We start from the raw sequence: 21,600 nt of genomic DNA, 5'->3' as shown, positions 1-21,600 counted from the left end.
TTTTTTTGTTTGTTTTTTTTTTGTTTATTTGTCTTGTTGTATAAATATATTTCTGTACTCTGTGAATTTACAGTATATATAGTAAATATTTTTGATGTATTTAGTCTACTTTCTGTTTCATCTCAATTTACAGGCTTCACTTTTCATCCTTGCTTTTGTCAAAATGTTGACGGCGGGTGGCCTGAAGACCCCTGAAGGCCCGGATGATCTCAAAGCTCAGTGTGGCCTTCAGTGCCACAGTCCAGTGAGCTTATAGTGGAGGGGCCCTGTTGCGGTTATGAAGCGTACATCAGGTATTGTACAGTCTGTGTGTCACTTTCAGAGGTTACAAACTGCAGGAAGCTCACAGTAAAGATGAAGGAGGGATTGAGCGGAGGAGCGTGGAGAAGGGGATTTCCTCTGCTGCTCTGTACTCTGTATCTCCTACCTGCAGAGCCAGAGGAAATCATTTTTCAATCCTCCATCCACCGGACTTCCTCCCTAATGTACTCTCCTTTTTCTCTTGTGTGTTTATGTCTGTCCCACTCGGTGTCCCTCTCTGACTCTCGCTTTTTCTCCCCTCACCCACTCCTCTGGTCTCCATCCCTCATTCTTTCTGTTCTGGTTTCTGTTCCTATCTCCGTCTCCGTGCCGTGTATTTCTTTCTCTTCACCTGCTCAACTCTGAGGTGGATCTTGTTTCATTGCTGTAGCCTTGACGGACCCATTCAAAACCTGTCACACACACACACACACACTAAACACACAGACTATTCAGCTGCAGCCATGAAGCTCTCACTCACTTTGACAAACCACAACATCACCATAAACCAGAGGAGTGTTGCTGAGAACGAAGGGAGAGCAGGCCGTCCAGCTGTGGGCTGCTGTGAGTCAGCGCCGGTGTGAGGTGAAAAAGGACAAGACGCTGGGGGCCCTTAAAGCACCGCAGGACCGTCCCATCCTGCTGTTAATGGGGTGCCAGAAACTTTTGTCGACCCCCCCCAGTCACGCCTCACTGGTCAACCAAAACCACCGAGCTATGGCTACTCTGACTCAACAGATTTCCTGACCTCCGCAGGGTGGGATCGAAGGCTCACTCCCCTCAGCAGGAGGATATTTGCCACTAGGGATCCCCCACCCACCCACCAACCGCCCCTACCCTCCAAGGCAGCTGGCCGGCTGGAGGCGGACGTTCCTGTTTGTCCAGCAGACAGAGGTATGAGCATGCCTGCACCACTTCAGCCGACGGGCCTTTTATTCTCTGCGACAGGTTCCCCGCCCCACCTCCTCTCAGTAGGGTTGGAACGGAGAGGCCACGACCTCTGGGCCTGAAATTTAAACTCCTCGTAAAAAGAGTTGGAATGGGGAGAGAAAACACCCTTTCAGACACCCATTTTTTTCTATGTTTACTTAATGCTGGGTCAGCTGAGATGAGGGAAAACAACATTCCCTTCTACGCACTGTGTCCCACATTCTGTCAGTGTACCTTTGTCTGTGGATGGGACACACCTACAGGGCTGTCCCACACCTGTATCACCACAGGCAACTGAGTGTTTCTTCTTGCCATCAGCCTGGCAGCAGTGATCGCTTCTGGATCATTAGTGAATATCAACAAAGATAGTGTCACGAAACAGTTTAGAGATATTGAATTGAATTGAATTATTTAAAGATGGCAGCTTCCCTTGTTCAGTGTTTCTGATTGTCTTGCACAAGAAAAAAAAGTGCCTAGACGCCCAAAGCATGTCAGAAACATCTGTAGGGAAAAAAAAACTTTACCTTTACTCGGTCAGCTTTGTTGTCTTTAGTATGAAGTATGAGGAGGACGCAGAAAATTTACATTTTTCAGCAACACAGAAAAAATTTTGCACTTATCGTAGTTCAAGTCCCTGTTTTGTTCATTTGTGCCCCCATCACCTGTATTTTTAGCCAGGTAACAAAAGGATTTTAGTGCCTACAACTGCTATTTTTATTTTTAATTCATCTGTCCGATATTCTTTTGATTAAACAATAAATCTGATGAACTGTTTAATCTATAAAATGTCAGAGAATAGTAAAACTGCCCTTGTTTTGCCTGAGCAAAACAAGGTCGACAAAATAACATCACCACAGGATCTGCTTCTTCTTATCATTTCAGCTACACTTGCCTGTGATGAGACTGAAGCCAGAGTGACGCTCTGAAGTTTCACCACTGCTTACTTCTGCAGCTCCCATGTTGTGTACTCTGGTCATTCATCCACATAATAACGCCTCTAATCAAGCCATATGCCGACACTTTGCTTTATGATTTGTTTGTATGAACAGCGATACAACAAACCCGGAGGACGCCTGCAGGAATGCAGCTTGGAAATGCTCTGATGAAGTGTAAATTACTGCAGATTTATTTGTGCTATATTCAGTTGTTGGGTTAATGTGGAAACACGTTGTTATGGAGTTGAATGTTTTGCTCTTCCAGCTACAGTCTGACTTTGTCCCACACATTTGGCCCTGGGGGCTTCGGACAGTATGCTGGATGAGGGGAGTTCCCACTTGAAAAAGTGAAAACAAACTTAAAAGCTGGAAGAGACCCAAGACAAGAAAGTCACCTTCAGATGGAGAGAGCACAAAAGAGACAGAGAGGAAGGACAAGCGGTGAGGGCAGTGACCTGTGCCTCCAGAAGAAACCAGAGAAGCTAAAAAAAAAAAAAAAAACCTTTAACTGTCCTTCACATCTGGAACAGTCACTCTTTTTATTCCTTTCTGTCTCCCTTCAGCATCACCACCCAAAATCCAAACCACCCACCCTTTTCCCCATCCGGTTCTCCACTTGGATGGACCCATGACAGCTACAAAGGCCGGGACAGTATCCTGTATCCATGGAAACCACTTGTACACATCCCACAGGGACAGCAGTACTTTTTGGAGAACAGAGACTCGGCTCTCACCAGACACAAGCAAATGATTAAAAAAAAAAAAAAAAAAATCTCATATCTTCTTTTTAAAAAATGTTCTCTTTATAAATTCAGCTTTATATTCTTGCAGGGAAATGAAGAATTCCACAACAGCCATCATGTTCTTGTGGCTTGCCAAAGAAGAAACCTATGCGTGAGTATGTGTGTGTGCGCTGAAGATATGTGTGTGTTGTGATTGCACGGGGTTTAACTGTGGGTGTACAAACAGTGTCATGCTGCAAATCCCTCTCACAAAGCCAGACAAGTTCATCGCCATCGCTCACTGTGATGGATGGTGCAGACACACTTCTGAAAAGCACACACACTTCTTAAATTGGTGGTGCCCTCTCTGCTGAAACTCTGCCACCCGCCTGTTGACTTACAGTTTACACAGTGATTCATTTTATTGAGGACATTTTTCACTCTGGGGGTTATTATCTCATCTTTTTTAGCGGAGCACTGGCATTATTTGGCCGCGGAATCACTTTGACACTTGTGTGCTAATGTTTGGAGTGTTTTTTCAAGGAGTAAAACCCGCCTGTGTTTTGGGTATCATTAGGAAGAGAAAGTTTTGTAAAGCTCATTTTGCTTCCTTTAACTCATCGTGGTCACAAATATTAGATTTTTACGACCGCAGCAGATCTCTCTTCCCTCCTGTTGTTATTGCGCTCATCCTTATTATCTGACGGTACATTCCTGCATGTCATGCACCTCAGCTGTGTGCATTGTCGCCTTGTTGGTCGCCACTATAAATAGCATCGTGGCAGAGACCAGGATCCTCCCTGCATTTGTCTCTGCCTCAGTGCAGAGAGTGGGTCCAGAGAAGAAAGCTACAGAGCTGTTTACCCAGCCTTTGTGCTCAGCAGGCCTCAGTGTTTGCCAATGCAGGGAGTGCATTGGCAGGAGGTGGATGGGTGGGTGGGTGGAGCAGGGTGGCAGAACAGAACAGGACAAACCTGCAAGTTAGAGGGTGGAGAAGATACTGGAGCTCCACTGGTAGAAGGTGTGTGTGTTTTGTGGTGCAGTGAGTTGGGGTATGTGTCGTGTCCATCCTTCAGGCTCGTGACAGCAGGTGACACTGTCTGCTGAGGAGGCCAGGACAGGACTGACTGAGCAAACGCATGAAGCACGATGGCAAACATCTGTGTGTGTGTGTGTGTGTGTGTGTGTGTGTGTACAGAGTGAAGACCTACAGGTTTGCACATTCAGTCATGCATGTGAGCATGGAAGGATTACTTAACTGGCCTACTGGGCACAGGCCCAGAGACACAAGAGGTCAAGAGGCTCTGGGCCAGAGCCTATGTTTAAAGTGACAGCCAACATTTCTTGTTGGGAAGTCAACAAAGGGATGCAAAAAAAAAAAGACCACAAAGAGACTGGGAACAACTACAAACACGCAAAATGACTAGCAGAAAGACTCCAAAGACTCCAAGGAGAGACAAAATGTCCATGAAGAGATGCAAAACGACTACAGAAAGACGCAAAATATCCATAGTAAGACGCAAAACAACCACAGACACAACAAGCAAATGTTAGAAAAACAAAAAAACACATAAATCCTTGTGTTTGTCCATGCTTGCACTGTCTGTATGTGACCTAGGAGAGTAAAAATTGAGTGACAGATGTCAGTCTCCCACTTTCACTGAACACTTTTCCAGAAACGCTCCACGACCGTCCTCTGTGACAGTCACTCCCCCTCCCTCCCTCACTACACCCGGCGCAGGAACAAAAAGACATCTGAGCTATGTGGATGGGGAAGAAAAATCACAGCACTTTGTACAGCGGCCACCGTGCTCCGGTTTCACAAAGTCTCTCACAGGCGGAGCGGCGCGCTGTTTTTACGCATAGCCTCCAGTCCTGCGGGGCATTGTAGACATTGTTTAGTAGCTGTGTAGTAGACTCCTGAGAAGACACCGGAGCGGGGCAGTCTGTCATAACCTGGATACCCGAGTCCGAAAGTAAGAGAGTCTTTTTTTTTTTTTTTTTTCTTTTAAAGAAGAACAAGAGAAACGCTCACTTGGACACGCGGACTGTGGCTGCGTAAAGGCGTGACGCATGGACTTGTAATGTTTAAGTAAGATATTAGAGCTTTTTTTCCCGCTGAACTTCACGTTCAGATCCACTGAAGATCAACTGACGCGTAAAAAGAAGAAGAAAACGAGGTGTCACAGATTCAGGTGACCGCGCGGAGTCTCTCCTCGGACGTTTTGATTCCGTATCGACCTTGACTTCTCTTTAAAGAGACGCAGAACATGTTGTGAGAAATTTCCCGCGGTGTTATTTACTCATTAACTGTACAAGCTGTTTGGAGACAAGACTGAACAGGTTACTGAAGGTAAGGAGAGGGAAGGCATGCCTGAAAAACTGGCTTCATTTCATTAAACTATGGTTGGACGTGAGTCAGCGCGAGTAGCAAATTGAAGAAAAGCAAATTTCTTTACACTTCAGACTGTTCGACTGTCAGTTTCTCTCTCTCTCTCTCTCTCTCTCTCTCTCTCTCTCTCTCTCTCTCTTTCTCTCTCTCTGTCTCTCTCTCTCTCTCTCTCTCTCTCTCTCTGTGTCTTTCTTTCTCTCTCATTCCTTGTTGGACTGTTTATCTCGCCCCAAACAAACTCCTGCCTAATTATATTTTATATAGGCTTTACACTGCGCGCACCAGTCAGCTGTAAAGTTTATTTTTCCTGACCTGCGGATAGCTCTGCCGTCTGCAAAATGTCCAGCTTTAACATGTCACGCGGCCTTGTATTTTGTCTTAAAATACACTTTTTCTTTAAGCAACTTAAAAATACGTTTTAGGTAACTTCACTTTATTTCCAGAATAGTTTGACTTCTTTCAAGAAAACAAGCCTTTTGAAACAAGGCAGGATGTGACTGAGTTAGAGCCTGAGAGTGCAGCTGCTTTTATAAAAAAAAAAAAAAAATCTGAGGGGGAAAAATGAAAAAAAGTGATAAATGATCACATCCAGTGATCCATTTTCACTCAACCTTTCAAATCTAACTCTGAGACCCATTATAAAACTTTAGGATGATATGACTTTGGCTCACAGGCTAACAGTCTGTACTCACTATCCACCCCCCTCTGTTCTTTTTCAGGGTGCTGAGACTCTGTGAGGAGCCGTGACAGGCAGGACATCGGCCAGAGAAAAAGGATTTTGACCGCGTAGAAAAAAAAAAAAAAGAGAGAGAGAGAGAAGGAGGCGCCTCTCGCGTTGAAGCAGAGCCGCTCTTAGATGGATTCTTCATGTTTGCTTCAGCCTCAGAGGAGTCAGCTTGCTCTGAACACTCACGAGTGTCACCGTGACAGTAAGGTGTAAAACATGACACGTCGCGGCGTATGGATTGTCAAAATCATGAATTGCACGCAGCGTGGAAGAAGCGGCTCTCGTGTCCCCACCGGGGCGCACTTGGAGCAGAAGATTGCGCTCAGTACAGCTGGTAAGGCTGTAAAGTTTTCTAACTGTTATCGTTGGCTTTTAGAAGAATATTGTTGGGTATATTTGTGCGTAATGTTGCTGTGAAAGCAGGCCTGCGCTCTTGTCTCCGTGTTTGCTGTGACAACACTGTTTGATGTTTGACTTCTTTTCACATCAGTGGCTTTTTTGCTAAGCTCCAAACCTCCCTGCACGCACCTGCCAGCTGTTTAAGGCTCCTCTGACTCTCAGGGTCACTCTGACCTGGATCCAGCGTTGGATTTAATTTAGTGTTTATTGGGAGTGTTTGTGAAATGTAATCCGGCAGGAGGATGGTGGAGGTGTTTGTTCTCTGTATTTTGTGAAGGAAAGTTTTATGATTTATGGTCTGAAGCGCTTAACAAGGTGTGAGAAGGTGATTCTGAATGGTGGAAAAATATAAATCAAAATGTGTGCTCTTATGGCTGAGGAGAAACAGTGGCAGTCAGGAAGTCGTCCAGTGTGACCCTCCTCTGTGGTGGGCTGCAGATCTAAATATCAAAGTGCTGGTCTTACACACACACACACACACACACACATACACACACAGACACACAGCTGCATCCATTTCCCTCCTCTCCACTGCTTCTGAGGGGATCAGGGCCAGATGAAGTATTTTAAGCTTCAGGTGTTTTGACGTGCTGGAAGTCAAGCACGCTTCTTTTCGGTCTCAGATGAAACTGTGTTGATCGCTTCGGCCTCATGAGTTGGTGACACAGAGGCTGTTTCAGGATCTTTTTCATCAGTATTTTTTCCTCATCACACTCACAGTTTCACTTTGCAGTGCTTTCTGTCCCGAACTGTGCAGTTTGTCAGGATTTGTCCATTCAGAGATGTAGAAGAAACTACATGATGTGTCACTGACTCACACGTTTGTAGATGAACTTTCATACTTACTCACTGTCTCAGTGACCCACTGACTCACACGTTCATGTACATACAGTGTCACTCATGCACGCAGACGAGGCTCAGTTGGAGGACGGCAGGCATCAGATGTTCAGAGCTGGATCTGGCTTTGGTGTTTTTATCTTTTTTTCCATTTTTCTCGTCTCCTCCCTGCTTTTCAGAGCTGTTGTATTCGATGAATTTCGGTGTGTGCGAGAGCCCTGGCATCACATGAGACATGTCACACATCCCCAGCAGGCGTCCACCAATAAAATGCCTGTAAAATGTGAGAAAACATGTCGTGAAACAACCTTGTTTTTCTTTGCTCGTGTCTTTTAAAATCTCAGGTCTGTTCTCAGGCCGAAACATCAGAGTGCCACCTCTGCTTCAGGCATCTCACACTCCCCCGTCATGCTGCCACGGCTTTCACTTCCTGTAGTCAAAGGTCACAAGGTCAGCAGCTCCACCGAGGGTCAGGTACTGCGGGCCAGTGCGTTCTCTTTACCAGCAGCCTCCTGATGTGTGGTCTGGTTTGTTTTAACTGGCATGTGGCTTTACAAGAGCTAGCGTGCCGTTTGTTGGTGTTATGGGTTTAACTCTTTCTTGCTCTGATGCTGTTCTGTGTTGCTCCTCAAGCTCACAAAAAGCCAATTAAACACTTGTAATTAAAATGACAAAAGAAGTTAGCATCATTACCACTCATTTATATAGAAGCGTCCTCAGAAATGTATCTGGAGCTACTGTAGCTGCAAACAGGCTCTGACACGGTTTGTCTCCCTCTCCCAGTGGTCTTCATTACTCACTAAGCTTTCAAAGGCAAAGCCTGATATTTCAAATCTAGATTTTATGTATTTCATTTAGTACTCTGAGACATACTGAGGATAAAACCCTTCATTTTCAGAAAATGTAATCCTACAGGATATTCTTTATCATCAGAATTGTGATGTAAAATAGAACAGTCTACTTCACCTGACAGCCAAGGGGCATGAGCTGGTAAAAAAAAGAATGGAAGAACAAATTCAGCCACTTTTGGAGCTCGATAAATATTACAGAAGCTTTAAAAAAAAAAAACAATGTTTAAGACCAAATAAAGGTTCTTTTTCCAGACTTAATTTTTCTTAAAAAAAAAAAAATGGCAAAAATTCCTGATTTTCATTATTAGGCTTCTTAGTCTTGCATTAATATTTGTTATTTAAGTAATCAGAATGGCATTTAGCCTCAGTATAGCTAAGAATGCAGAAACATCAACCATGTAAGTTAAAATAATAGTTCTTTGACATGGAAACATTACGCTCAAAAGAAAATGGAAAACGAAGAAAAAATATATCAATATATCGAAGAACAAAAAACGTTAGACTTAGCTAATTTTCATCTCGCTTAACGAGAGTAAAAAGACCATTTTACCCATACCCTTACTGTAGTATTCAGAACTAGCTAGCTAGAGAGCTTAATAATGTTATGTGTAATAGTACTTACAAAGACATTAAGACACTTTAAATGTTGTAAATGATTTGTTTTCTTTGTTCCACGCCAGTCTTTTTAAAAAAGCAAGCTAACACAAAATGCACAGACTGTGTGATTTGTTGGCTCAACTTGAAAATGGATGTTTTCATCAAGTATGTGTATTATGGGGTTTTAACTTATTTTATAGATTGTTATGAGAAAAAAAAATAAAACAACAAATCAGATAATTGTTCTGTAAAAGGAATCCACTAGAGAACTATTAAAAACACAATACAATACCAAAAGGTGAAGTGTACTGACTGCTTAGGAGACACAAAACTATAAGATGCAGAAAAAGCATCATCAAGCACAGTGACAGGCTTCGGTTCTACAAACAACAGCTTCAAACTTTTTGCTCCTTCCATAGAAGTATTGATCAACTGAAATATTCAACCGTTAAACCAGGCCACAGTCTTTTCAGATCAGTGGAAATCTGTCATTAAAAGATGGATGTGTGCTCTGCGCAGGGAGACCTGTCTTCAGCCGACTCTCAGCCTCAGTGTGTAACGTTACTCTGGTTGTTTTGTCCCCGGCACTAATGGAGAGAGTGCAGTGAGAGAGATTGATTATGCAACCTCAAGTGCCACAGGGCAACTTCAATCTGGAAGTGCTTAAAGTACGCAGCGAACCACAGTGATTCCTTCAGGGCAAATTGAAGGAGGCATGATCTGACAAAAAGGAATTTCAATTTGTTAGATGTATTCCTTCAGACAAATGCTTCCCATGCAACTTCTGTTTTCTGGGTCCTTGCTTTTATAGCGGTGGACAATCTTGTGTAAGTACGCTTGGGGAATTATTTCTTTCTCTGATCTTGAATTGTTTTGTTGTTGTTGAGCACTTTGGCTTCTTCAAGTTCAAACAACTTAAATTATTTAGAACAAAGCAGCAGTTAATACTTTTGGAGTCGCTGATGAAAAATAAAGCTAACTCCTGTCCTTATCGTGAAATCTCCCTCCTTAAAACAACTTTTTCTCGAAATGCAGAAGAATGTTAACTAGCCCAGCACAGTGTTTGTGTCTGTGAGAGAGTTTTTTGATACAATAAGCTGTATTCTTCTGAAATTAGCAGGTCACATTCATTAATCATAGCGTCTGAGGGCTGCTTTGAACTATCAGGCCAGGTCATTAAACCCAGCCTGTCTGGGGCGCGAGCGGGCGACACGGAAACACTTTGGAGAGCGCTGGTTCACCCAGACACAAGACACACTATTAATGGCCAGTGTGTGTGTGTGTGTGTGTGTGTGTGTGTGTGTGTGTGTGTGTGTGTATCACCGATGGCCACTTTTCACTTTTCACCGAGCCTGTTGCTCTCAGGCTCAGTGTGGGCTTAATTTGGAGAAATAACAACATGAGATGGGATCAAGAAAAGGTCGTGAGGGTGGGGTGGGGTGGTGGGAGAGGGGATTTCAGAGAGTGTGTGTGTGGCTTTGTATAAAAGGTGAGGGGTCCTGGGTGCATGTGTGTGTGTGCAAAGCCAATTTTTTGGTGGAAATGTCAGTGACACAGAGTATGTTTGAGAAAATGAGCAGGAAGAGAAAGAAAGAGAGAAACTGTGAGATGTTATGTGTTGAATGTGTGTGTATGTTATCTATTCCTCTCCTCCCTCTCCATTCTTTCCCTCTGTCCTTTTTGCGGCCTTTTAAGAGCCGCCATCCTCACAAACACCGGAAAGTGAAATCCTACCCTCTGATCATCTCTCCAACACAGCTAAAATGTGTTCCCATTTAAGGTGAGGCTCACCCAACCGCTCTCTGTGTGGCTTCCTTTTAAAACCAACTTAATCAGGCAGGAATTTGGGTTATTAGGGTCAGGGACACTGGGAAGTTGCCTTAGTGAGAAACAAAGTGAAGGAGAGCGAGAAGGTGAGGACACAGATGTGTCGCATCAGGAGGCTGTCTTTATCTCAGCGCTCATGGGAAAAAAAAAAGGCAGCGGAAGATGGTGTCCCATCTAATTTACCTGATCGGGTCACAAGACACTTATGAGTCTGTTGCATTGTGGGTTTCTTTGTGAGTGATTAGTGCTAACTGCAATTAGCTAAACTTTCCAGTGACCCTGCACGCTTAATCTCACAGAGGCCGTTGTACTGCATGGAAGTTACAGCTGATGTGGAAAATCCTATAGCAAGTTCACTACGCTTCCTTACTGTACCAGAAACCCTTCTCTCTCCTTCCTTTGCAGTTTCAAAGGCTGATGCAATTTTTCTGATGGTGTATTGAAGGACAATTGTGGTTTATTATAATTTCTTATTACAGGCCATCTTTCCTGTTGCAAATAATAAAATGTTATTCATCAGTCAAATTAAATTCTGAGGTCTTGGAACATGGTAACATTCCTAAAAAGAAGTCAAGCAAAGCAGCAAACATGAGCAGCCGTACAATAATACAGTTGTCAAAGCTGCATTAATAGATTTTTTTGTTTGGCCACTTGAGGGCAACAGAACAAACTGAAAACGACATAGATGTTGTGGCAAATGTGTTAGGAAACATTTGCCTACCCAACATTAGCGTTCATTCAGTCATGTTTGTGTCCACATAAAAGATGTAAGTCCAATACTCACTCTCGCCCCCCCCACCCTGCAACCATGGCCGTGGTGCCCCTGAGCAAGGCACCGACCTAGCCCAGCTCCCCGGGCCCAAAACAGCCCCAAATGGTCCATGTAGAGTCGGGTCGTAATTCTCTGAGGATTTGTCACTACAAATTACCTGTTCTACACTGCACAGCCATTTCATCCATGGTGAACATAAAATTATTGATTAGTACATCTTTAGAGAAGGAAATTAAGGCAAACAATAGAAGTGTTACCCAGACTATTCATTAAGCATCCATCAAAGTTTACTGACTTACTTGCTGTAGAGTTTTTGTACACACATTTCAACTGTACAATAATAAATTATCAACATTTCAGGTGCTCTCAGTGTTTGGTTTTACCTCCAAATGAGATGGATTAAATAACCTGGGTAAACTGTTGGTTTGCTAAAACCCTTGTGGTGGCTTGTGTTTCTTGCCCCATGGGACCTATTTTTTTTAGCAGTGTTGCTGTGTTCCTAGATGTCTGCAATTACCTCAGTGGGTATGTTTTCATAACCACTACAAATTTGGCTTAAATTCCAAAATAAATTGTGTAAACCATCCTTTAACTGTATTTTACGCTGCAGTGCTACATATCCATCTCTCATTTTTCCTCATGAATCAATAGATGTTGGCAAATAATCCACTCAGGTGGTTTGTTTCATTCAACATTAGACTTTACGGAAGGTTTCCTACCTACAGGTGTAAAAAAAAACCAGCCAATCTAAGTATCACCAACTTAGAAATGATTTTACGTTATCTGGTGGCTCTAAAGCACTGTTCGGAAAATGAAATTTTTTTTTTTCATTTCTCATGATGAAATCTTATTGACAGATTGATGGAAACAGTGACTTGTTGAGAAGGAAGTCAGATCTTGGCACAAGCTGACAGTGTGTCTACCAACAATAACAGCTACAGTAATCCAAATTAACCAAACAAGCAGTAAGGCATGTAGAAGAACAGACACGTAAACACAGGAAGGGGAGAGTCTGATTTGCATATTTGAAACCTGTTTACCGCAAACTTCATTGCGTCACGTGTGAAAGTCTGAGCAGCTAAATCAGCATATTTCAGGACTGAGATGATACCACTTATTCCTGTTTACATGACCTGGTTAGAAGCAGCTGTCATTCATGCTCTCGACTCTACAGCCTCAGCTCTCTGCTTTACACTGAGAGTATGTTTTCTTTCATGGAGTCAGGCGGCTCTGGTGGTTAATATGATGAGAGCAGCTCTTTCTTTTTCTCTGCCTGTCGTAATAATGCCATCAGGGCATGCAGCTCGGGGTTAATGTGCTGGTCATGGACGGCACTTTAACGTCCCGTGGAAGCGTGCATTTTATGGTGCTTGTTGTGACCTGCTGATCCCAGCACTTTGATGACCTGCAGTAACTCTCTGCAGCACCTTTGGCAACTTGAACCTGCACGTGTGACGGCGTTAATCCAGAACTGTTACTCTTCAGACACATTGTTCTCCGCTAAGAGTGCTTCATTTATCCTACCGAAGAACCATTAGACACGTTTCTCTGTAGCTCTTCTCTTTGGTGTGGGGAGAAGGCTGCAGGGTCAGTGAGGTAAATCACTAATCACTCAGGTTTGTGATCAAGAAACCAATAAGTTTTCCCTCTAATAGGTTCTTCTAATGAGGTCCAGGTTGTACTGTCTAACCCTACAGGCAAAGCTTGAAAGAGGTACTGTTCTCCATTATAGCTAACCCTGCACAAGCTGATAATTAGCAAAACAATTACCATAATATTGAGAATATATCTTAAAGCTGAATTAATCATTTATTTTTTGTTTTACTTTATGTACTGTAAGAGCATCATTGACAGATTATCATGTTATAAAGTTGATATAGCAAACAGCATGTTAGTTGAATCTAGTCATTCAAATCATTAGAAACTCATTATTCGTGACTTCTAATATTAAAAATTCTTGATTAAGTGCAAATCATACACAGACTTGTTGACTATCAATTTTCTGTCCATCGAGAGGTCAATCTATCGACTATTTGTTTTCAGCACTAACTTTTAGTTAGTGCTGAAACACAGCACCCGTGTCGGCCATCCTGGTGGTGGCCCAGCTCATGTTGTTCACAATCAGACAACCTGCTCCTGACACATTATTACTCTCAGCCCACCAGAGTTTCCTTCTCATGCTTTACTGTCTGTTACAGGCCTGAAAAAATCTCAGACACGCTCTGTAGTGTCCACACCTCTGATTACCCCGGCTCCCCTGTGTGTGTGCACTGGACAGTGTGCGAAAATGACAAAGATAGGGTGTATACTGGTGTGTTTTTTTTTTTTTTTTTTGTGGCAGAGAAAGGATTATGAGAGAACACAGCAGAAAGAAAGAATGGCTGTGTGTGCTCACCAGTGTGCATGGGCATATGTGTGTGTGTTTCGAGGGGAGGGGGGGTTTACGTAGGGGGCCTACTGACCTATCTGAACCGAGGCATGGGACCTGCTATCTGTTTCTCATTTCAGCGGCGCTCTGTGGTTTTCCAGCAGTGACAGGCCTCAGAGTGGAAACTGGCAATAACGAGCAATTACATCCTGCCTGCCTGCCAGGGATTATGGGATTACAGACTGACTGGGCTTCAGTCTGTGCTCTCTTTCTGCACTTTCATTTTGTCGTTCCCTCTCTTCCCCGTGTTCACCTTGTCTCTGCTTTCAGACTTCTCCCATTCAGTGGTTCAATTATCTTTTTCTCATTTGTCTTTCCCCTGGACAGTAACTCATTCTATTTTTAATTCTCCTTACTCTTATCATGTGATTTTTTTTTTAATCTCTTTCCCTCTATCGCTCCTCCTCTAGCATTTTCTTCTTTGACTTTGTGGCTGCCTTGCATAGTTAAGACATGCTGTCGTTGACTGCTGAAGAGTGAAATTGGTTTAGTAAGGCGAAGATAGCTCTTTTAAGGAAAAAGACATTTCATGTGTATGAAACATTAAATGAAGCATGATGAAAATGAGAAACAGGAGGAGGAGAGGAGGTTAAAGAGAAGGGGCAGTAAAACATGACTCCTTGGTATCACATAAATGTCTAACAAAAAGTTAAATTATGTTTATTTACACAGCTCTAAATCACAGATTTTTCCCAGAGGCCTTTTCCTGGAGTTCTGATTCAGATAAGGTAAAAAAAAACTTTCAACCAGGGCTTGTTGTTACACCCTGAAGCCCCTTGAATGACATACTGAAAAGATATTGAACTCTGTCAACAGAACGTCACATGCAAGATTAAAGCAAAGTTACAAAACCAGTTTTCACACTGCTCTGAATGTAAAGAGCTTTGGGGCACAAGCATGTACAGCAGATATCACCATGCTTCGTTTTGTGGGACCTCCGCCGATTTCTCAGTGTCTGGTAGTGATCAGACGGCTCTCCTGGTGTTCTCCCTCTCTCTCCTGCATCTCCTCTTACACTGCAGGTGTCTTTTATTGAGCCAGCGGTGATTTACTGTACTCTTGTTTTTCTCCCCGCTCCTGCAATCAGGCTCCGCGTTAGTGACAGGTTAAAGCTGGAGGTCAGAACATTTCGCGTATGTGCACGCGCTTGCAGCAAAGAACAGTGTGTGTCTTTAATAGGAGGTCATTATCAGAGAAGTTTGGCTTTTAGAGGGAGGCGAAACAACGGGAGAGCTTGGAGCTTTCTTTTTTTACACGGTGAGAGGTTTATGGAGGCTCTGTGGCAAAGCTCAGGTCCAAGGGTGTAATAGTATACAGTAGGCACATAGATCACTAATCAGAAACACATTTATGTTAATGTTGCTCTGCTTCCTTTCTGTGTCTCTGTTGGAAATAGCAATAATAATAGACTTAATTACAGCTTTGACAGTAATAAAGAAGGAATTATAGATTATTTATATGTCCTCAGAAAGCCACAGAGCTTTAACTACACTGGCATTAAGAAAAAAGAGTTTGAGAGTGAAGTTTGAAGGCTCTTAGTCAAATGTTTGACAGATATATAAATTGTAAAACCTTAAATGTCTTTAAGTCTGATTATTGAACCATTGTCACGGAAAACGCAATGTTCTTGTTTCTTTCTTGGCTCTCAATTGTCCATTTGAACTAATGAGCTAGTTTAATAAAATTAAACTTTAATGAAATGCTTTAAATACGTGATTTGAAGGTAGCTTAACCGCATCAAATCATGTGAATTCCACTGGAGTCAGAGGCTGTAGAGACGACAGCTCTGCTAAGCTCTGCTACTTAACTTTTAGCAGGACTAGTTTATTTGGTTTTACTTTTTGCTCCATTATGATTATTTACAGGCCTTATTCACATGGCAAGAAAAGCGCAATAACTAACATGTTGGAGCATCAAAATTTATTTTTCAATTACACGAAACAGGGTAACTTAGTTTTAGCTAAGGCTAACTCACCAGCATGCCTTAAACCAGGGGCACTTTGGTTTTTACCACTGTTTTCTATTTTGTTTCAACATTAACATGTTGTTTCCCCCCAAGAAAAATCACATTTCTAAGAGGTAATAATTTAAATGTGTTAAGATGTCGAAAGAATTTGCAGTTCTGTTGTTTGGTCTTGGGGTTGTATAGTAATATTAGATATTAATTGTAAGATGAAAGTCCAAATGCTGATGAATGCTGATAAATACACCCACTCAGTACACATCATATTCAGTAAACTGACTTACTTTTGTTATGGCAACCTCTGTTCTTTTACCACTCATAAAAATCCCCCAAATAAAATCCACATCCATCTTCGCCAAGCACTTAGACGGTATTTGGAAAAGCAATTCACAACAGCAGCATAAGCTCTGGAAAGAGTAGCCGGCTCTGGCTTTATGGGTTGTACTTGCTTCAGGAGGGCTTACCCACTTAACTAACTGTGAACAACAACTGGAGTGCAGAGAACCAACAATGAAAATGGAAGGTGACAAGAACTCCGCTCTCCCTGCTGCAGACATGCAGCCTGATGGACAAACCAAAGGCTTTAATCAGCCAAACAAGGAAGAAACACATGCTTTCCTTTCTAAACACACATAGAAGTGCACACATGCAGTATCGGATCTGAAACTGTACATACACACACCATCAGTAGGCTTGTGTCAGTCTGGAGCTCTTCAGGACCAGTGTCCCGCTCCTTCTTTTAATCCTCTCTCCACCCCTCGGCTCCCCCACCCACCTCATCCCCTGAAAAGGCTGGAGGCGTCGGGGTGTAAACAGCTCCAGAGTGCCGGGGTGAAATGAACCAGCAGACAGGCTCATGTAGACTCCCAGCTCGCTGATCTAAAAGGGGCTAAACACTCCCAGCTGTAGCATTAGTGACTCAGAATGGCACCTCTCCTGAGAGCCAGCGAGGATCTGTAGCCCTCTGTCCTACCTCGCACTGCTGTTAGGTTTTAAATCAGCTCTGAGACAGAGGGAGATGGAGAGCTGAGGAGTCAGCACAGTTTGGTTTTAGGTTGCAGCAGTGACGTTTACACTGTCTGTCTGTCTGTCTCTGTCTGCCTGAATTATGCTCAGTTTTTCTCTCCTCGTCCTCTTGTTCCTTCTCCCACTCCTCAGTGTCTGTAACTTTGCTTTCCCTCGGATGGATCGCTACAGCTGGAACATGCAGGATTGCACAAATGCACCAACAGGTCTTATCGTGACCTGTGATCCTTAACTTTTTGTCAGTCTTCCATCTCATTGCACAGACAGAACAACTGAGATTGTTTTTGACTGTTAAATAAACGTGCTGCACTACATATCTGTGAGATCTTTTGAACACACGAACAGTACATGCTCGAATACGTTGCTATGGGCGCGCTTCGTTGCTGCAGTTCAGTGCCAAGGTTATACAAAGCCCCTTAGAGATAACATGTGGTTTCAAAGATGTTGGAGGTATCTGTAGGCAGAAGGTTGTTTCACCCGACTAACTTTGCATTTCTCAACACAGAAGTTACAGAGTGCTTTACAAGAAGAAGAAAAGTGAAAGAGGGAATGAAAAGGGGCAGAGAAGACAGAGAATACAAAGCACAAAGTTGAAGCTGTGTTGGTTTAAAAGAAGCATGAGGAAAGTGGGATATATGCTGTTATTTAGCTTCTGTGAGACTTTGCAAGAGGCTGCTCCAAAACAACAGCAAAAGCAAAATTACCTCTAGTTTTTAACCTTGACTCTCGAACAGCCAGAACCCTTAACTTTTCTTTACTGTTTTACTGTTTTAAATCATTACACATGTAATAAATGTTGATGAGAAGGAAAGGTCCTGTGATATAAGCAAAAGCTCCAGAACAGCCACTAATTGGCCTTGGCATTCTTTTTTTTTTCAAGTACTGTTTCCAACCAACAATTAACCATTAAGTTGCACAAAGCAAGCAATCTGCAGGTTTTGTATTGAGTGCACAGGCATTGATTCCGCTTTTTAAGAATTTTCTTAAATCTTAGTGTTTTTTTGTTATGAAGTAGGAGGACAAAAACACTCTTTGGTTGGTTCTTTGGCCTCAACCAAAGACAAGGGGCCACACTGACAACACGTCAATTTTGGTCACAGTAAACATTCCCCTTGGTCATATTGCAATGCAAAAATGGGGGAGAAAATCCACAGTCCTTGTTCTGCACAAAAATGAATTCCAAAGTCTGTTTAGTATAAAAAAAAATGGTATGTGACTGATCCTTAATTATCTTTTGTATTTTTTGTATTTGCTAAGAGCATAGCTCTTTGGATGGCAGTGTCCATCCTTTGGTCCATCTGTTGGTTGGCTGGTCCACCAGTTTGGTCCTGAAATATCTCAACTTCTGGATTAATTAATTCCCATGAAATTCTGCACAGATGCTCATAGTACCCAGAGGATATATCCTAATGATTTTTCCAAAAGCAATACTTTTTTTGAAGAACTGATCCAGGATAGATGAAGACCATGTAAAGTTCCTACAACTGAGTACTACTCCTGTTTTTGAAGTACGTGATGCTCTGACCTCCGCTGACTTTCATATTTGGCGGGGGCCACAAAAGAACCTGATGAGCTCATGCTATGGGCGCTCCGCAGCCAGCACGATCCTCCACCCAGCACGTACTATATATAAACATCTGCATCCGTGACACTTCTTATCACCTGTCCTGCATCTCCGTGTTTTTTTTTGTCTGGGACCTCCGCGAGGTGCTCTCGCTATGCCTCGTTCCCCCTGCTTGTACCTCTGCCACAGGAATAACCCTGAAGAATGCCTTTGACAAGTATATCGCAGATGCTGCCTTTTGTTGCTGGACTGGGGTTGTTTGCATGGATGTATGAACCGACAAGCCAACACTAGCCACACTAGCTGGCAGCAAACACTGGCCTTTTACTGAAGCAGCAACAAACACGCATTGAAGACGTGATTTATGTGACACGTCGACTTGCTCAGGGGCCCACAGGGGCTTTTTTTTTTTTTTTTACAGTATCTGGACAATTGTGAATGTATAGACATCATATTGCCCGCATGTTGTGCCTTTAGTTTATGTTACCCTTTTCAAAGAGAGTTCTGGGAGGAGAAAAGTTGACAGAGTGAAGGCTTGTTCTTGTTCTTACATTCCTATCTCCCTCACTTTTTCTTTCTCTCCAGGTGGGACCAGATGGAGGGTTCGGAGGAAGGATAGACATGAGATTACCTCTGTAATGTCAGCAAAGGCCAAGGTTTGTCAGAAACAGGCATTGTTGCCAAAAGAACACCATGAAACTTTTTACCGCCGTCTTATGTTCTGTTACTTCTTCTATTCTCCATCTCTTTCTTTTCCTCACTCTTCTCTTATTCATCATCAATTTATATGAAATCACCATCTCTGCAAACAACCAGCCTTATCACTTTTCATTTTCAATGGACAGATAACTATAAACCAGGGGATGACTTATGTGTAGTTATAAATTGTTAATGAAATCCATCTCCACAAGGCTCAGGACTGAGCTTTCCATAAAACCGTGTCAGCCAAAGCCAAAGCTTTCACCGCTAAATTATAAGCCAGTGGACAACACTTGATCCAGGGCGGAAAGAAAGCAGAGTTATTTGACTTAAGTATTACTGAAGAGTAAGTGGGATTACTTTTGATGAAATAGGCTTAAGACAGATCCTTTGAAGAGTTCTGTGTGGGTTATGTGCTCTTATAAATGTTATCTCATTGTCTTTATCTGTTTTTATATTTGTAAATCACTTTGTCAGCTTAGTTTTGTTAATGTGTACATGGTCACAATGTAAGCACTGATATGGCATCATGATTTAATTATTATTTGCATTTTAATATAAATATGTGACTAAACAGCTAGTTCCTCTGGTGGAGACCATCTTTTCTTTCTAAGTAAACTTCCCTGAAGAACTGTACGCCATTCTGTAATTTTTACCTTTCTGCAGGTTGAGTACAGTACATCATCAAAATCTGCGTAAAGCAAGAGTATATTATATGAATATTGGATTTATATTCGGCAGGTGAAAAAAAAAAAATATATATGCTGATGTTGCTTTGTATCTGCTGAATGTGTAAAAGGGCAACTGTTAAGAGGTTCTCCATATCAACTTTATGAGGTGATAGCGTGTCAAAGCCATGTTTACAACTCGTTAGACTGCCACCAGGTGGCCAAAAATAATTTCAAAAAATATCATCAAATGCAACTTTAAGAATGACTAACTTTGTAAACTAATTTTCACACCCTAATGCCAATTGTCTTTTTGAAAAGCAATCCCTGGCTTATTCACTCATTTATTTATGCATTATGCCAGCTTTAATGTGCAAGAAAGTCAAATAAAAAAAATCCCTCTGATTTCCTTCTGGCGGCTCACATGTTATCTGTGTCCTGTAGGTGCTGCTCTGGGTGCTCCTCTCTCTGCTGCCTCTAGCGGAAGGAGCTCACATGAAAGCTGGTACTGCTGGTGCGGCATCAGACTCAGGCCAAGCTGTGGGCCTTCTGGGAGGCCAGGAGGAGCGAGAGCTTCCTGTGACGTTACCAGAGGTGGTAGAGGACGAGGAGCAGGAAGACGACAGTGACCCTTACTCTACTTGGCATGCTCTATATGGTACTGTAGCTCTTATGAAAGAGTAATTTACAGCACATCTGCTTCACCACACAGAGTATTAAAGAGTGGAAAGGGGGCACATGGCTGGAGATCTGCTTTGTGTCTGAGTCATCTAAATATATTTACTTGAAATATTGTTTACTTGATTTAAAAGTTGACATGTCATTTTAAGTTAAAGGGTAGAGTGAAATCTTAGATTCTGCAGCAGATTTTGAATGTTGTTGTCCCTAATTACTCTTAATAAATCCTGACTTTCCCTAGAACTCTCTTTGTTTACCACTCTTTACCACTCCTTTTTCCTCTCCATTTCAGACCCCTTTGTAATGGATGAGGTGGATGACCATCCCAGTAGTCGCTGGGCGGGGCGCTCTCCACGCTCCTCTGACCCCACAGAACCTCAACCCAAGGGATCGCAGAAGAAAAAGAAGAAGAGGAAGAGGAAAGGAAAGGAGGAAGAGGAAGAGACAGGAAAAAGAGATAAAAAGGGTAAAGGTAAAAACAGGCGGCCAAAGCAGAGCAGCAGGGACTGCCGTGTAGAGAAGAGAGAGATGAGGGTTCGGGACCTGGGCCTGGGGTTTGACTCGGATGAGATCGTCCTCTTTAAGTTTTGCGTGGGCTCCTGCCAGTCTTCAAGAACAAATTACGACCTGGCACTGAAGGCGCTGCTGGAAAACGGGTCGCTGCCTCGGCGCAAGGTCAGCAGCAACCCCTGCTGCCGGCCCGACCGGTACGAGTCGGTTTCCTTCATGGACGCCCAGACCACATGGAGGACCATCCAGTCTTTATCTGCCGCCAGCTGCATGTGTATGGGCTGAAGATATAAAACGAGGGAGAGGGTGATGAGAGCGAGCGTCACCCGTCCTGAAGGAAGAGGAGTCAAGAGGCTCAGAGTGGATGTTGTATGAGGAAGGCCTGGATGTATGAAACGGCCGGGCGGGGGGTGGGCTGTCATATACACAGAGCAGGGGAAGTGATGAAGGCCACTTTTTGGCTTCCTGTGGTGCATTTCCAGTGGAGGAGGAAGAGGTCTGTGTGCAGCTGGACGATTGAGGGCGAAAATCAGAGAGTGGGGGGTGGGAGGGGGGTGGGAGGGGGGGTCATCAGGGAATCACAGTGTGGATTTACAGTTGCACCATCAAAGGATAAACTGTATTCAACTGAGCGACTGGTAACTAATGCAGGATACAGCAGAGCAGTTATTACTCACTGAAGAGACTCTTTATGTGAGCATAACTCTTTTGATTTTTTTTATATGGGCCGAGACCTGAAGGTTGAAGCTCAAGAGATGAAAAGAAAAGACGCAGT

At 43.0% G+C, this 21,600-nt stretch overlaps 1 protein-coding gene across 3 annotated transcripts; it reads left to right on the top strand.

Moving 5' to 3' along the window:
* Positions 1-53: 53 nt before the first annotated feature.
* Positions 54-21,344, top strand: LOC121192676. Of its 3 annotated transcripts, XM_041054459.1 has the most exons (7): positions 54-293; positions 1,057-1,194; positions 2,729-3,059; positions 5,999-6,340; positions 18,856-18,926; positions 20,082-20,295; positions 20,608-21,344. In XM_041054459.1, exons 4-7 carry the CDS (start codon positions 6,223-6,225, stop codon positions 21,108-21,110), a joined length of 906 nt encoding a protein of 301 aa, XP_040910393.1. In that variant the 5' UTR covers positions 54-293; positions 1,057-1,194; positions 2,729-3,059; positions 5,999-6,222; the 3' UTR covers positions 21,111-21,344. The 3 variants fall into 3 exon arrangements, with proteins under 3 accessions (XP_040910393.1, XP_040910394.1, XP_040910392.1); XM_041054460.1 differs by lacking the exons at positions 54-293; positions 1,057-1,194 and adding an exon at positions 2,062-2,606; XM_041054458.1 differs by lacking the exons at positions 54-293; positions 1,057-1,194 and having other exon boundaries at positions 2,062-3,059.
* The last annotated feature ends 256 nt before the right edge of the window (positions 21,345-21,600 follow it).

Source organism: Toxotes jaculatrix, chromosome 14, assembly GCF_017976425.1.
Source record: "Toxotes jaculatrix isolate fToxJac2 chromosome 14, fToxJac2.pri, whole genome shotgun sequence".
NCBI classification, from domain to species: Eukaryota; Metazoa; Chordata; class Actinopteri; family Toxotidae; genus Toxotes; species Toxotes jaculatrix.
This window is presented reverse-complemented; position numbering and strand designations above follow the sequence as displayed.

What these genes read in the sequence shown, in the direction of transcription:
- LOC121192676 (XM_041054459.1), top strand. Translation starts at nt 6,223, where the DNA reads ATGACACGTCGCGGCGTATGGATTGTCAAAATCATGAATTGCACGCAG. An exon ending in TAATGTCAGCAAAGGCCAAG is followed by an intron (nt 18,927 to 20,081) that starts GTTTGTCAGAAA and finishes TGTGTCCTGTAG; the next exon opens with GTGCTGCTCTGGGTGCTCCT. An exon ending in TACTTGGCATGCTCTATATG is followed by an intron (nt 20,296 to 20,607) that starts GTACTGTAGCTC and finishes TCTCCATTTCAG; the next exon opens with ACCCCTTTGTAATGGATGAG.